Consider the following 14,475-nt stretch of genomic DNA (forward strand, 5'->3'; position numbering starts at 1 on the left):
GTTGCATTTGAAGCAGGCAGTTTTACATCCAATCCCAGTAATGATGTTAACACATAAATCAGACAATGCACAGGCAGTTTAGAGATATCCCTGCAGTTATGGTCTTGACCGGTCTTGAAATAAAATCCTGAGTCCTTTTTATTCAAATCGAGACGAGACCGAGACCTTCAAAAAGTGGTCTTAAAGTGCTCATATTATTCTCATTTTCGGGTTCATAATTGTATTTAGAGGTTGTACCAGAATAGGTTTACATGGTTTAATTTTCAAAAAACACTATATTTTTGTTGTACTGCACATTGCTGCAGCTCCTCTTTTCACCCTGTGTGTTGAGCTCTCTGTTTTAGCTACAGAGTGAGACATCTCACTTCTGTTCCATCTTTGTTGGGACAGTACCTAGGTAAGGACTACTAGCCAGTCAGAAGCAGAGTATGAGGGCGTTCCCTGACAGTAGCTAGGTAAGGACTACTAGCCAGTCAGAAGCAGAGTATGAGGGCGTGTCCTGACAGTACCTAGGTAAGGACTACTAGCCAGTCAGGAGTAGAGTATGAGGGCGTGCCATGCTAGCAGCTAGGCGAGCATTATAACGTGTGTTCCAAAGTGACCACATTTGTCTCTGAAGTAAAGGCTGGACTACAATAGAGCTGTTTGGAGCAGTTTGTGAACAGTGTTTTCTGTTGGAGATGGTAAGTCCCTTTGGGGTGGACTTTGGGCTTTTTCACTTTGTAAACCTATAACGTGCACAAAAAAGATATATAACACAATAAAGGAAAGGGGAAAAGCCAAAATAAGACCAAGACCGATCTTGAGTACTACAACACTGGCATCAACAGTCTTCGCTGGTTTTTGTCTGCAGTTTTTTTCTTCTGGGTTTGCCCATGTCATAAATGCAGATCTTTCGGGCGTGTTTAGTCCTGAGTCAAGGCCTCCTTTGAGGTCCCCATCACATGCTAGCCAGTATCATCCAGACCACATACTTCCTGTCACACCGTCCTGCCCTCATCACCCTCATGTGAACATACAATTTTGATTAAAAAACACACTATTCATAACATCACAAGTGAATATTTATTTGCTGTATATTAAAGACAAATCACATAAAGGCTGTGGTCAAAACGTGAATACAAACTTATGCACAACAATTCATATACCCTACGGAATTACAGTACATACAGTTAATAAATACATGCAATTACAGTGCATTACTTTTGTAGCTATATGTTCGAAAGGTTAATGACAACGACCTGCAACCTGTTTTCTTTCTTTATGAATTGCATATCTTTGGTTTAGACTGTTTAGACGAAACAAGCTCTGGCTCAGAGAAGCCAAAGCTCTGAGATATTTGAGACTAAATGATGAAAAATGACAGATTGATCATTAATGACGATGGTAGTAAGATGCAGACATATTCAGGTTCCTTTCCTCCAACAGACATCCAGCAGATACCCCATATATTTGGTTTGGACTATAGGCTCAGGAAACAAGCTCTGGCTCAGAGAAGCCAAAGATCTGAGATTTGTAAGAATAAATGATGAAACATGACAAATCCATTAAATAAAATTGTAGTTTTCTGTCTGCTCAATGCATGATAGTAGTAAGCTTTGAGTTAGGGACCATAGATTCGGACAAAGCATTCCAGCCAACAATGAGGCTTTGATGGAGCTTCTGTAGCTAAAGCTGTGTTTGAAACCGTTCCCTCATTCACTCACTCAGTATTCCCTATATAGTGTTTTATTAAATAGTGAACTATATAGGGAACTACCAAACGAGATTTCGGACACTCACTGAAAACACATCGTTGCGTGACTTTGCCTCAGGAGATGTGGCCGCGATGCATTGTGATATATGGGAGTAAAATGTAGGATACATCGTATATACACTCAAATTAGCAGTGCATTGTGGGTATTTTATACTGGACTATATAGTGAATGGCTACCATCATTATGAGAAGGTGATGGAAATAGATTGGACATGTAATATGTAGAGAGCAAGAAAACATCACGCGAACTGCCCTTCACTGGACACCAGATGGCAAACGTAAAAGAGGCCGACCCAAGAATACCTGGCGCAGGACGGTGGAGGGAGAGCTGAAGACGCTACATCACACCTGGGGCTCTATAAAGAGACTGGCCCAAAACAGATCCAAGTGGAAATCCTTTGTTGCGGCCCTACATGCCAACAGGGCAGTAAGTAAGTAAGTATATAGTGAATGAAATTAACAAAGGAGAATTCAAACACACTACATAGTGCAGTATTTCCGTGATAGGGAAAGTTTCGAACACAGCTTAAGACTCAGACGTATTTAAGATTTAACTTAAAATGACAAGATTCTCAAATTGTACGACCAGGTAAAGCAGTAGATACATATTTATTTAGGAATATATGGACACGAAAGCATCACATAATATGTTTGTTTTTTAGCAAGAATGATATAGAATAGAAATGAAATAGAGTGTGAAACAAGCTAATCACAGGCGTGATTTCAGCTCTCTGTTCTTGTGATTGTTTGATTGGTTGAAATTAGATAAAATAATTAGATAGCACACACTAGTGCTATAAATAGCATTAAATATGCATATTCCCACAATGCTTCCATGCAGTGTAGAACCGTTGACACATTAACAACATATATTTACTTATTAATTCAATACCAGTAGCTCAATTTGACGTATTCACTTTGTGGTTATAAACACTATTCACAATCCAGGCACAAAAAAATGTATTGACTCCTATAATTACACTTGCATAATATTTCTTTTGTGTGGAAGTGAATGCAATCCTTCTAATATTGTTTTTTTATTCCAGTGTTTCTGCTGCTGCAGTAAAGGCTATAAAAGGTTGTTTATGGTGTGTGTAAGGGGAAAAAGGGGGTGCATTTTTTACACGTGTGTGTGTGCACGTGAATGTTATATTTGCGCTGTTAGCTCGTCCGTCACTCTTCATCTGTGTGATTGGCTCCAGCAGAGAGCTCACAGTCACAGCAAAAAGTCTTTGTTCTGCAGAAAATCCCCTCGCTTTTACTTCCAAATGAAGCCCTACACCATCTGATACCCAGTGACACATTGGTAAAATACAGTCAATAGGAAGGTTTAGCTGTTTTCCATCAGTGTGAAGGGGTGACCCAGCGTTCACCTCCACATGGGCTGGGTCTGGGCTGAAGGATTCCTCTTAGAACCAGCTTAGGGAACCATGGAGAACAGCAAACGTACAGTCAGCAGGTGCAAATGAACTCAGAGTTATTTTGATGGGTGTTTTCACCACTGGACCATCCTATGCGGGCCGTTCCCCTGCAGAGGAAGAGAGACAGTAGAGTGGTTGATTAAGCAGCATTTCAAATGGAAACTCCACTGAGAACATGTTTACAGTATCAACTAGAAAGGTGGCTCTGAAAGGATCGCTCACTCGTGAAGGACAGCGGCTTGAATTCACAACAGACACAGTACAGTAGATTCAAAAAGGTCATCCGGAACAAGTCTGCTTCCTAGTACACTGTATTGACTTATTTTTCTGAACAATGTGTTGGGTTATGTTATGTTTTTTTGACATCATGAAGGGAATGGGGGATTTCAGACACAGCACTAGTTTGGTGGGGGGAAAAAGAAATATCCATATGTATTCTTGTTATATGTTTAACTGATTTTTTTGGCTTTGTTCCTAGTGTGGTTAGCTGTTTTCAGTTACAGTGTCAGGGTGCAAATGTATTTGCATTTTGGTTGAGATACAGAGCTAACTCTGCTACCAACACATTTGGTGAACACAGGCTATATTTTATTGTCCATAGTTAACTGTACATTACTTTTAAACATACTTTTTTACTACTTCATCATCATAAGTTTTCAATGGTCAAGTGGTATTTGAGATTCAATTACTGCTGATTTTCCAAACTACGAAGCGGCCCAAGGCCCAAATCACAAAACATGCGTGCGTTAATCGTGCGTCACAGAAATGACTGGCGTTAAAAGGAATTTGCATTAACTCGTTATTATCGCGTTCATTTTGACAGACCTACTATGTATACATTTATATTATACTAAGAGCGTACCTTGAAAGCGGAGGAATAATCTACGTCTAAATAGCTTCTGTAAGAACCTTTGTCCCATTGGCATACATTGTAACAGCTGTGAATCCAAACTGACTACCAGTGCTGTCCTCCATGAATCAGAGAACTACACTTTCTACAGCCACCTTCAAGCCCTAGAGGTTTCATACTTGAAACACACAGTAGGTTTTCACTGAAGGATTCCTTTAAAAAAAAAAAAAAATATGGAAAAGACTAGACTATCATAAGAGCGGAAAGAGACAAATCATGTCAAATCAAAGTTGACCCTTATCACCAACATAGTCTTGCATTGTAGTAAGAAAACAGATGAAAGAAAGAAGTCCAATGAGCAAGCGAGGTAAAAGACAAGAGGCCTTGAAAGAGAGTGAGCTCCACAACGTAAGAAAAAAAGAAAAACCCAGACAAAGAAGTGATTCATGGTCAACCTGTACAAGAAGTTACTATGGATACGGCAGGTGCTGAGGGGTCGCTAAGCACAGAGGCGGGAGAACAGAAAAGCAAGTTTGCGAGTTGATAAGGAGAAACAAGGAGAGCTGTGGAGCAAAGAGGCGTTGGGGGGTGGGAGGGGTGGTCAGGACACAACCTACGCTATTTCCGTTTGTCTGTGTGTGTGCGGTGTTCCCGCTCTCGGTGTGTGCCGAAAGCGTGCTGCTCCCGCTGTTGGCTGCAGAGTGGGTGGAGGCTCTGGGAATGGCTGTGGTATAGGATACGTCCGGAGGGTGCTGCATGAAGTCATAACATGGGCCCATGACAAAAACACCCAAGAAATGAGGGAGGGGATGGTATATGTGACCACCTCTTCCACAAAAGGGACAACAAACTGCCGTGAATCTGATTCATTTGAAATTTAAAAGATGGGTCTGGATTTTTAAAGGCTTAATATCTGACATACCTCACATCAAGAAAACATTGTCTCTGAGTGAAATTTGGAAACGGCACTACGCCTAAAATGAAGACAATTAAAACTATAAATTTACCACAATTTTGCAAGTACATCTTTTCATACACTTCTTGTAAAATATTGTCCTTAAATGTTATCAACTCCTCATTAAATGAGGTACATAGCATATCCAGACTCCAGAATTAGCTTAACAAGTAAGACTAATATCTTGCACATATTGTGCTTAAAGGGTAACTTTGTTTTTTTCAACCTTTCAACATGTTTTATGGCCCTATTTTCACGATCTAAGCGCACAGCGTGAAGCGCATGGCACAGGTGTGTTTAGGGCGTGTCCAAATCCACTTTTGCTAGTTTGATGGTGGAAAAAAGGTTCTGTGCGCCGGCCGCATGGTTCAAAAGGGTTGTACTTAGTGTCTTAATTGATCGTAGGTGTGTTTTGGGCGTAACATGCAATAAACCAATCAGAATGTCATCTCCCATTCCCTTTAAAAGCCAGGAGCGTTTGTACCTTGGTACATTGCTATTACGATGGAGGATTTCCACCTTAATATTTTTATTTATAATCTTCTGCATGTTTGTTGACAGGTGACAGGTTTTGGTTGGTCAGTGGCATGATCACTTCCCGCTGCCTCAACATAGCAATACGCCAAGAATGCACCTGAACACACCTCCCTGTAAAACCAGCACGCCCATGGGCGCAAAGATGGGCGCAGGTGCATTTGCTATTTACTGTAAATGACGTGGGCACTGGACGGTCTTGAAATAGCAAAGACACTTGCGTCGGACTTTGCGCCGCGCTGCGCCGGGTGCAAGATAGGATCCTCTGTGTCTAAGTGACTAATGGGTACAACAATCTTTGAAGGTGGTCCAGTAGCTGCAATGTGATGTTAATGGGAAACTGTGCACCATATATTTCCGTCCACTAAAAGTTCTGTTGTTGCCGCTGACAGACTCAGATTATTATTCTAAGTGTCTGACAACATTATGAAAGGATCCCTGCAGAGATAGACCTTTTTGTTAAAGAGTAAGATCCTTTTTGTTTAACATGACGTAACATAACATAACGGCTCTCAATTCACAATCATCAAACTCACCAGACTCCATGTAAATAAACAGTCATTTTATCGTCATAAAACACACTTCAACTTCAAAGTCAACAGAAACCAAAAAAAAACTACCGAAAGCTGTCTTGGTTCATCTTCTGTTCCAACAATCACCACTCTGGTTTGGTTTAATTCACCCATTTAAATGTGAAAATATACTGGCTCCATATACGCTAAAAGTCCTGATTATTTTTACATCGAGTACAGTGGGTTTGGCGACGGTGATTTCAGAGCTGTTTGTGGTTAAACAAATAGGATCTTACTCTTTAACAAAAAGGTCTATCTCTGTAGGGATCCTTTCCATAACGTTGTCAGACACTTATAATAATCGGAGCCTGTCAGCGGCAAAAACAGCATACTGACGGTGAACATTTGCCCTATATGGATACATTGCAGCCTGGTTTGCGGCTGCCGGTTACAGCGTTCATGCTCAATACTTGACCAATTTCAAAGATGTCCTTTCAAATTAGTCACTTAGACACCAATGCGTGGGAAACACATTTAACCATTACTGTGTCTAACTTGTTTTGAATACGTCAAAATAGTTCCTGGAAAGTGTCAAAGGCTCTTCATTTCAATAATAATTTGCCTGCAACAGGATATATGAGTGCATGTGCACCAGCTTAGAATGTGCCTGATCATGCCACATTCAGGTGTGTCTGTGTAAACAAATACATTTGGGTCTATGCTCACATTTCCCACTCCTTTGCTGATGATTGCCAGCTCAGTGGGCTGGTAGACTGAACTCCGCAGCTGACCGTTGTAGCCGCTGTATGGAGACACCGGCTTGGACCCTGTAATGGACAGACAGAGACAACACAACGCATGCCATTATTCTAAACAAGCCCTCTGAGCGATATCTTTAGGGCCTTTTAAGTGCTATCATTCCCCCGGCAACAATCTCTTAAATCTTTATATTACAATCACTGAAGATAAGCAGCACTTCATCAGCCAAATGAGAACCTGAGGCTGCTCTCTCCTTTATCTGTCGTTTGTGATTTCAGTGATGTATCCTGTAGAAACACCCAGTAGCGATGGATGTGAGAGAAGACTTTGCCATTGCGGATCCAAGCGTCAACTATTTTTCCCTTCGGATGAAACTGTTGCCACACCTCAGTTTCTGTGGGAACAATGCAAACATGAGGTGTGATGTTGCTGGTGGGAGTCGGAGTGGCAGTGTTTACATGTGGGATAGGGAGCCTAGACACTCATTAACAGGAGTGATTCAGAGAACTCATTACCTGACTGCAACTCTGGGGAAAGCAATGTGACCAGAAGGTTGGTCAGCTTTTTTCTGTCCTGGTGCTGGTGACAAATATTATTGACTTTTCAGTCATACCTCACAATATGAAGAAATAAGTTAACTATCTAGGGAGTTAACTGGGGAGTTAATGATTAAGGCTGAGGTCAAATTCTGTATCATAAACTCAGATCTGAGCATTTTCACATCACACAACAGCTGTGCGAACAGCGTTTAGGGTTCATCAAGAATTGAAAACTTTATGTTTTATATGATGTATGATCATGAATCTTTAGTTTCAGTAAGGTGTCAAACATGTTAGATAATGTCTATACGTAAATTGGTCACTGGGCAGCAAGGCTGTTTATCAGAGTCCCTAAAAATTAGGGCTGCAACTAACAATTATTCATTGTCAGTAATTCTGTTTATTTTATCGATTAATCGATTAGTTGTTTGGTCTATAAAATGTCCCAACATGACGTCCTCAAATGTCTTGTTTTGTCCAGAACTCAAAGATATTCAGTTTACTGTCACAGATGAGTGAAGAAACTAGAAAATATTCACATTTAACAAGCTGGAATCAGAGAAGATTTTCTTTTTTTTTCTATAAGACAATGACTCAAATCGATTAATCGATTGGCAAAATAGTTTCCGATTAATTTAATAGTTGACAACTAATCAATTAATCGATTAACCTTTGAAGATTTCACTGCATAACAGCCATATTTATGTCATGTTGAATGCCAAAGATAAATCTATAAACTAACTCCAGCTGTTAGAAAGATGTTGTGGGTTCTCCCAGAATGGAAATAATCAAATATAAATAGTTGCTTTCCACGTCTACACCACAGTGACACAAGCTGACAGACAGGTGAAAAAACACTCAGTCTACTTCATCATCTATGATTATCCACTGACTCCACAAGTAGCCCTGATGATCAGCAGCGAGCTGGGACGCGACAGACTTTAGTGCTGAGCTTTGTGGTGTTTTTACTGCATCAGCCCGGGACTTGAACAGCAGCATATCACATTCTGTGGGGTCAGCATATAGATGCAAAACAACCTTTTCAGGACATTTTGCAAGGTAATCGGTCTGTTGGGATGTTTTTGTGGTCTTGAAATTTCAATCATCACGCATCTGTAAAAGGTCATTCTGTATATTCTGTGATATTCTAATGCACAGCCAATGCAAGGACAAAGAATGGAGTGTACAATGTTACCAGACGTTCCCCCGACAAACCGTGGGTCCAAAAAGTGTCTTTGATAAACCAAATCTAAAGTTACAAACAGCGACATCACACCGCCGTGTCAACTGACTGCTAGTTTGGGTGGTCATTTTCTTTAGTCTGTGGCCCAACAGGTAAATTAGTTTTCGAAGCTAACGTTAGTGAAAGTGTTGACATATGAAAGCATCAAACATGTATTTTAGATGAAGGACATGAGAGTATATCCAGTTGTCCCAGTTTGATGGGTGCTGTTAAATTGTATGTACAGGATGCAGTTTTCAACCCGGAAATTATACATAAACATAAGTAAACATACATTGTGATTGGGTTTATAAAGATGAAATAAACAACATGTGACGCTGACTGTACCTTGGTTGGTCTCATCCATAGAGAAAGCCTTATTTTCCATGAACATGTTCTGGGAGCTCTGCTCCTTCAGGATTGTCTCGTAGCCGACTCCTCGGCTCGGGTACATATCTTGCCCGAGGCTTTGCTGGCTTTCATCGTCGCTGGTCAAACTGCAGATGTCAGGAATGGTGTAGAGGATCAGGAACACCCATGCGTTCGCCACCAAAGCGATGGCCAAGGTGGGGTCATCCCATGTGGGGCCCCCTCTCCTCCCATTCCCGTAGACGTACATGACGATCCACGCCACCCAAATACCCACTGAGAACAAGCTGGTTAGAAGGATGAAGGTGCCGTCCTTCTTCCACTTATTGTGTTTGCCTGCCATGACGGTCAGACTTGCCACCACTACAGCGAGGATCAGGGTCATCACGTAGATCAGCGCCATGACGAAGTCCTCGTTGGTGATGTTGCAAGGCGTGGCTGTGGCTCTGCTAGTTCCGGCTGTGGCGTTGAGTGGCCCCTGTGGGTGGCGCACCACTGTGATGATCAGCCACTCCGTGTTGATGACTACCTCCACCAGCCACAGCCCCAGTGCCCCTAGACATAAGACCCAAGCTCGGGGCCCGTTGTCCCGCCTGGCGAGGATGTTCAGCCTCACGCACTGCATCAGGAGGCAGGCGAAGCAGCCGCCAAACAGCACCCCGAAGAGGAACCTCCGCGAGGCGCAGGTGGAGAAGTCCCTTCCCACAATGAAGGCGAAGGTCAGGCAGAAGAGACCGGCGGTGCAGATCAGGAACCAGGCATTGAGGGCAACCGATCTCTTGCGGTTCTTGTTTTGCATGAAGGGAATGTTGGCCAGCAGCGAGATGAAAAGCACAAAGGAGAAGACAATGCCAGCCGCCGCCAAGGCCTCCAGCACGATGCCCCACACGGCATTCAGGTCGCAAAGGTTGTAATAGAGGGAGTCCAAGTTAGGGCCGCAACCAGTAAGGGTGGCGTTGGCAGCCATGGCTACTGGGAGAGAGAGTTCAATTTGGACGAGTTGTTCTGGGCTCCTTACAGCACCTGTTCAGACAGACAAACAGGGAGAGTCTGAGAAACATCTGATGTGCACCGATCTTAACAAAGACTCAAAGACGTCACCAATGCTGGACTACGAAACGTACACCCAATTAAGCAAATATTACACTTACATGAGTCAGTATACATACAGCAACACCTGGGATTCAAACCTTTGTTTACACAGAAGAAATAAGCCATAAGAAATAACTCAACTAGCCGCTAAAAATGTCAGAGGAATGTCACATTCTTGACTTTTCCCCCAACTTTGATGTTAATCATTAATCAGGTCTGTCGACAAATATTGTTTCTGTATATATACGATAACATCTGAGTCAAAGAGGTGAAAGTGCATTAAACCTGCTGCTGCGGGTTGAACTGTAGTTTAAATGATGCACATATCAAATGAAAAAGTGGCACATCAGTGATACTTTTATGATTTCATTGAGCATAAATCAGAGTGGAACTTTGTCTGCTTTGTGAATTAACATCTCCACAGTTCCTGTCTTGTCTCTATTTGCTGTGTCTGGCTCTATTTGTCCCCGTCAGATTGAATTACTCTGAACCGAGGACAGTCTATGAGCCAAATCGATAAAAGTGTGTGTGCGGACGTCCACTCTTTCAAACTTCTGTGACTCAATCACGACAAGGATCTTTCTGGATCAACGTAATCAACCTTTTCTGATTCTCCACGAACCCAGATTTGGTTGGTCCCTTTGTTGTGTGGCTTTGGGAGTACTGCCATCAGTCCCTCATAATAAACTACTTATATGGGTGTGACCTCTAATCACACGCACAGTATTGAAGCTGCTCCAGTGTTCTTTTTTAGATTCCAGGCCTGTCAAACAGAGAAACAGAGACCTGCGGGAGACTCTGTATTAACACAGGTCCCACTCTTTAGTCAGTTCACCCTTTGTTATCATCAAAAGCTCAAGGACTAACCGTTTGATGGCATGTTTGCAATTCCTGAATGCTCAAGGTAGGACCACAAGGCAGACCTTCAAAGTAGACTATCAAGGCAGCGGTTTGGCTTTCCAAATATCTCAACAGGTTCATGTTAAGATAAAGTAGATGAAAATAAGAATAAAGACTCCCAGCTGGGAAGACTGACTCATCAAACTGAGATCTTTCTTTGTTTTGTGTTTATACAAAAAATGCAGAGATAAAGCCTTCATATGGAAAGTGAAACCTTTGATTCCTAGAATACTTAATCAAAATCCAAACAAATTAATCAAATAACAATGACTAAGTTTACATACACACTAATGTTCCACTAATATTCATAATTTAACAATATTCCAAATTTACATTTTGGATATTCCGAATTAGGCCTTATTCCAAATGTAGCATTTTCTGATTAAGACATGCGTATTAGGCCAATATTATTCTGGTTTTAGGAGCATTTATTGGACATGTAAACATGTATGGTCGTACAAGTTGACATATACATATAAATATCTGACTGCTTGAATTTGTTGATGAAAACCATGTGTGGTAATGTATAACAATATTGAGGGGGTGGCACATTGTGATGCATCGTGACATGGAAACAATTTGAACCGTTGACAGGATAACCGTAGTCGTATCGAATCGTGAGACCAGTGAAGATTCACACCCCTGCTAATTATCATGTCTTCTGAAATATGGCTGGTCAAAACCTTTGAGCCGACGTGGATGACAATCTACAGTCCCATTAACACTGGGTAAACTCCAACCTCTGATAAAGATCAAGATGTGTGGGGCGGCCTCCAGCTCACCCAGTAGAGTGTAGGCTAAATCCTTTGCAGCGGCCCGGGTTCGAATCCGTCCTGCGGCCCTTTGCTGCGTGTCACCCCCTCTCTTTCTCTCCCCCCTTTCCTGTCTATCCACTGTCACTATCGCATAAAGGGAAAAGATCAAGATGTGATTGAAAGCTCATCAACAGCTACTAAATGAACCTTTGTGGGCAGATTGTTAGATGTCTTACTGTTAATCCAATCGCACAGAAATCAACACAATGTTTGGAGACCCCAGACTCCCATTTAGTAATGTGCAGTCATCAAAGTAAAAGTAAAAGTACTAATACCACACTGTACAAATACTCTGTTACAAGTAAAAGTCCTGCATTGAAAATCTTACTTAAGTAAATGATGTAAGCATCATCAGGAAAATTTACTTAAAGTATTAAAAGTTTAAAAAAAAATACTCATTTTCTAACATACTAACATTTCAGCTGGACTTGTAGGCCTATTTATGGGTAGTTTAATTTATAATAATAACTAATAATATAAAGCTTACTTTTTAAATGAACTAGTAACTAAAGCTGTCAGACGAATGTAGTGGAGTAAAAAGTACAATATGTCTCTCTGAAATGTAGCGGAGTAGAAGTAGAAAGTGACATGAAAAGAAAAGACAAGTACAAGTACAAGTACAAGTACGTAAATTTGTACTTAAGCACAGCACTTGAGTACATGTACTTATTACTGACATTCCACCACCGATAATGTGAACAACTGAAACACAATATAATGTAAACTGGAATTATGTTTTGTAACTTGTTGAGGGGCCGGCATCCTGTACTGAAACGCAAAATAAAACCAAACAACTCACAGGGTTTAGAAGAATAATATATTATAATAATATGTCACACAGCTCATTTTTGCCCCAGGGGTTCCCTAGAACCGTGGTGGGCTGGGATCTATAATCCCATCAATAAGCAACACAATGACAGAATGTGTGACTATTTTAGGTCACACTTTATGTAAAAAAAACAACATCTAAAAGCAAAAATCCTGTCAGATCCTTATCAAATGGGGGTCCAAGGTCGAATTTGTGTCAGTTTGGAGGTCCTTGATGTGAAAAAGTTTGGAAACCACTTCTCTAGAAGCTGTATCCAGCCCTGGATGAACAAATCAATCTCATCTATAATATTTTCATATTCATCTGTTTTGCTCCGTTTCAGTGGCTTTCATACAAAGCACACAGCTGCAGCTGGGGATGATTGATGATAATGTACACACAAAGATTTCACTTTTTCCCCTCAAAAAAGTGCAGTTATGACGCATCTATTCTGTATTCCTCCTCACTACAGCTATGTACACTTTAGCCCATTTAAGCAGCAGATCTGTTCTCGCATCAATATGACCCATTTATGCATTTGAACCATTAAACGCAGATTCACACATGCACGCGCGCTCGCGCACACACACACACACACACACACACACACACACACACACACACACACACACACACACTTCACGATGTTTTCAGAGGCATAAATGACCATTACACACTTTAACCTGCATGTAAACATGATATAATGAGATCCTGTGTTATCGGACACTTCCTCTGCTCCTTTAAAATGGACAGAAATAGCACAAATTGTAGTTATTGCGCACATAAAGTAGCCTGTATTTTTAATAAAACGCATCAACGCGATCATATTGAATTATTGGTTTAGGCTTATGTGAATATAGGCCTATCTCTACATAGCTACAGACAAACATACTCAAGTCTTAAAACCAGAAGCAGATAATTCGCCTGATTTTAAGAATATGAACCCACTAATGAGTCTGAAGTGTTAACTAGCCTACCTGTATGTTGTCAGCAGACTTCACCTCTCAGCTGGTTGTTGATCTCTGAAACGCTTCTCCACCTGCTCCAAACGGCGTCAAATCACCAAAAAAGAAGAAAAAAGGAGAGAGAGAGAGATACAAGTCACACAAAAAGTGTCTCGTCTTTGGAAAATTGCATAGAAAACCTCATCCAACTGGTTTACAAACCAGTTCACGACAAATCAAATGGAAAATAAAAAGTTTACGGGAGCGCTTTCCAACGATCGGACTGCTGGGGTCTCTCTCTCTCTCTCTCTCTCTCTCTCTGCCTTTCTCTCCTCTGTCTCTCTGTCTCTCTCTTTATCTCTCTCTCAAACTCTCTTTGCGCACGCATACAGGCAGCGCCACGCGCACTACGCGCGCGCACACGCACACACACACACACACACACACACACACACACACACGCACACGCACACACACACACGCACACACACACACACACACACACACACACACACACACAGGTTTGTGGCACTATCTTTGTGGGGACCCGTCATTGACATAATGCATTCCCTAGCCCCTTACCCTAACCTTAACCATCACCACTAAATGCCTAACCTTAACCCTTACCCTCACCCTAACCAGAACCTAATGCTAACCCTAATCCTAAAACCAAGTCTTAACCCTCAAACAGACCTTTAAACTTGTGGGGTCCAGCATTTTGGACCCCACAAAGCTGTCCAGTATAGTCATAACTATACTGGACTCCCGGTTTTTGGACCCCACGAATATAGTTAAACAAGAACACACTCACACACACACACACACGCACACACACACACACACGCACACACACACACACACACACACACACACACACACACAGATATAGTGAGCAAGCTGTGTGTGTGTGTGTGTGTGTGTGTGTGTGTGTGTGTGTGTGTGTGTGTGTGTGTGTGTGTGTGTGTGTGTGTGTGTGTGTGGAGTGTAAGTGGTGTATGG

The 14,475-nt window shown here is 41.6% G+C and overlaps 1 protein-coding gene across 2 annotated transcripts; it reads right to left on the minus strand.

The window, feature by feature from the left end:
- Positions 1 to 1,051: 1,051 nt before the first annotated feature.
- On the minus strand, positions 1,052 to 13,819 carry gprc5c (G protein-coupled receptor, class C, group 5, member C). 2 transcript variants are annotated; one of them, XM_078278957.1, is made up of 6 exons: positions 13,737 to 13,810; positions 13,510 to 13,571; positions 8,897 to 9,940; positions 6,755 to 6,855; positions 4,645 to 4,779; positions 1,052 to 3,284 (listed from the first exon to the last, which is right to left on the minus strand). In XM_078278957.1, exons 3-6 carry the CDS (start codon positions 9,882 to 9,884, stop codon positions 3,252 to 3,254), a joined length of 1,257 nt encoding a protein of 418 aa, XP_078135083.1. In that variant the 5' UTR covers positions 9,885 to 9,940; positions 13,510 to 13,571; positions 13,737 to 13,810; the 3' UTR covers positions 1,052 to 3,251. The 2 variants fall into 2 exon arrangements, with proteins under 2 accessions (XP_078135083.1, XP_078135084.1); XM_078278958.1 differs by lacking the exon at positions 4,645 to 4,779 and having other exon boundaries at positions 13,510 to 13,819.
- Positions 13,820 to 14,475: the final 656 nt, after the last annotated feature.

This window comes from Sander vitreus, chromosome 21, assembly GCF_031162955.1.
Source record: "Sander vitreus isolate 19-12246 chromosome 21, sanVit1, whole genome shotgun sequence".
Taxonomy (NCBI): Eukaryota; Metazoa; Chordata; class Actinopteri; order Perciformes; family Percidae; genus Sander; species Sander vitreus.

What these genes read in the sequence shown, in the direction of transcription:
- gprc5c (XM_078278957.1), bottom strand. Translation starts at nt 9,884, where the DNA reads ATGGCTGCCAACGCCACCCTTACTGGTTGCGGCCCTAACTTGGACTCC. An exon ending in TCAGCAAAGGAGTGGGAAAT is followed by an intron (nt 4,780 to 6,754) that starts GTGAGCATAGAC and finishes GACTTCATGCAG; the next exon opens with CACCCTCCGGACGTATCCTA. An exon ending in CACAGACAAACGGAAATAGC is followed by an intron (nt 3,285 to 4,644) that starts GTAGGTTGTGTC and finishes CTTCCTCTGCAG; the next exon opens with GGGAACGGCCCGCATAGGAT.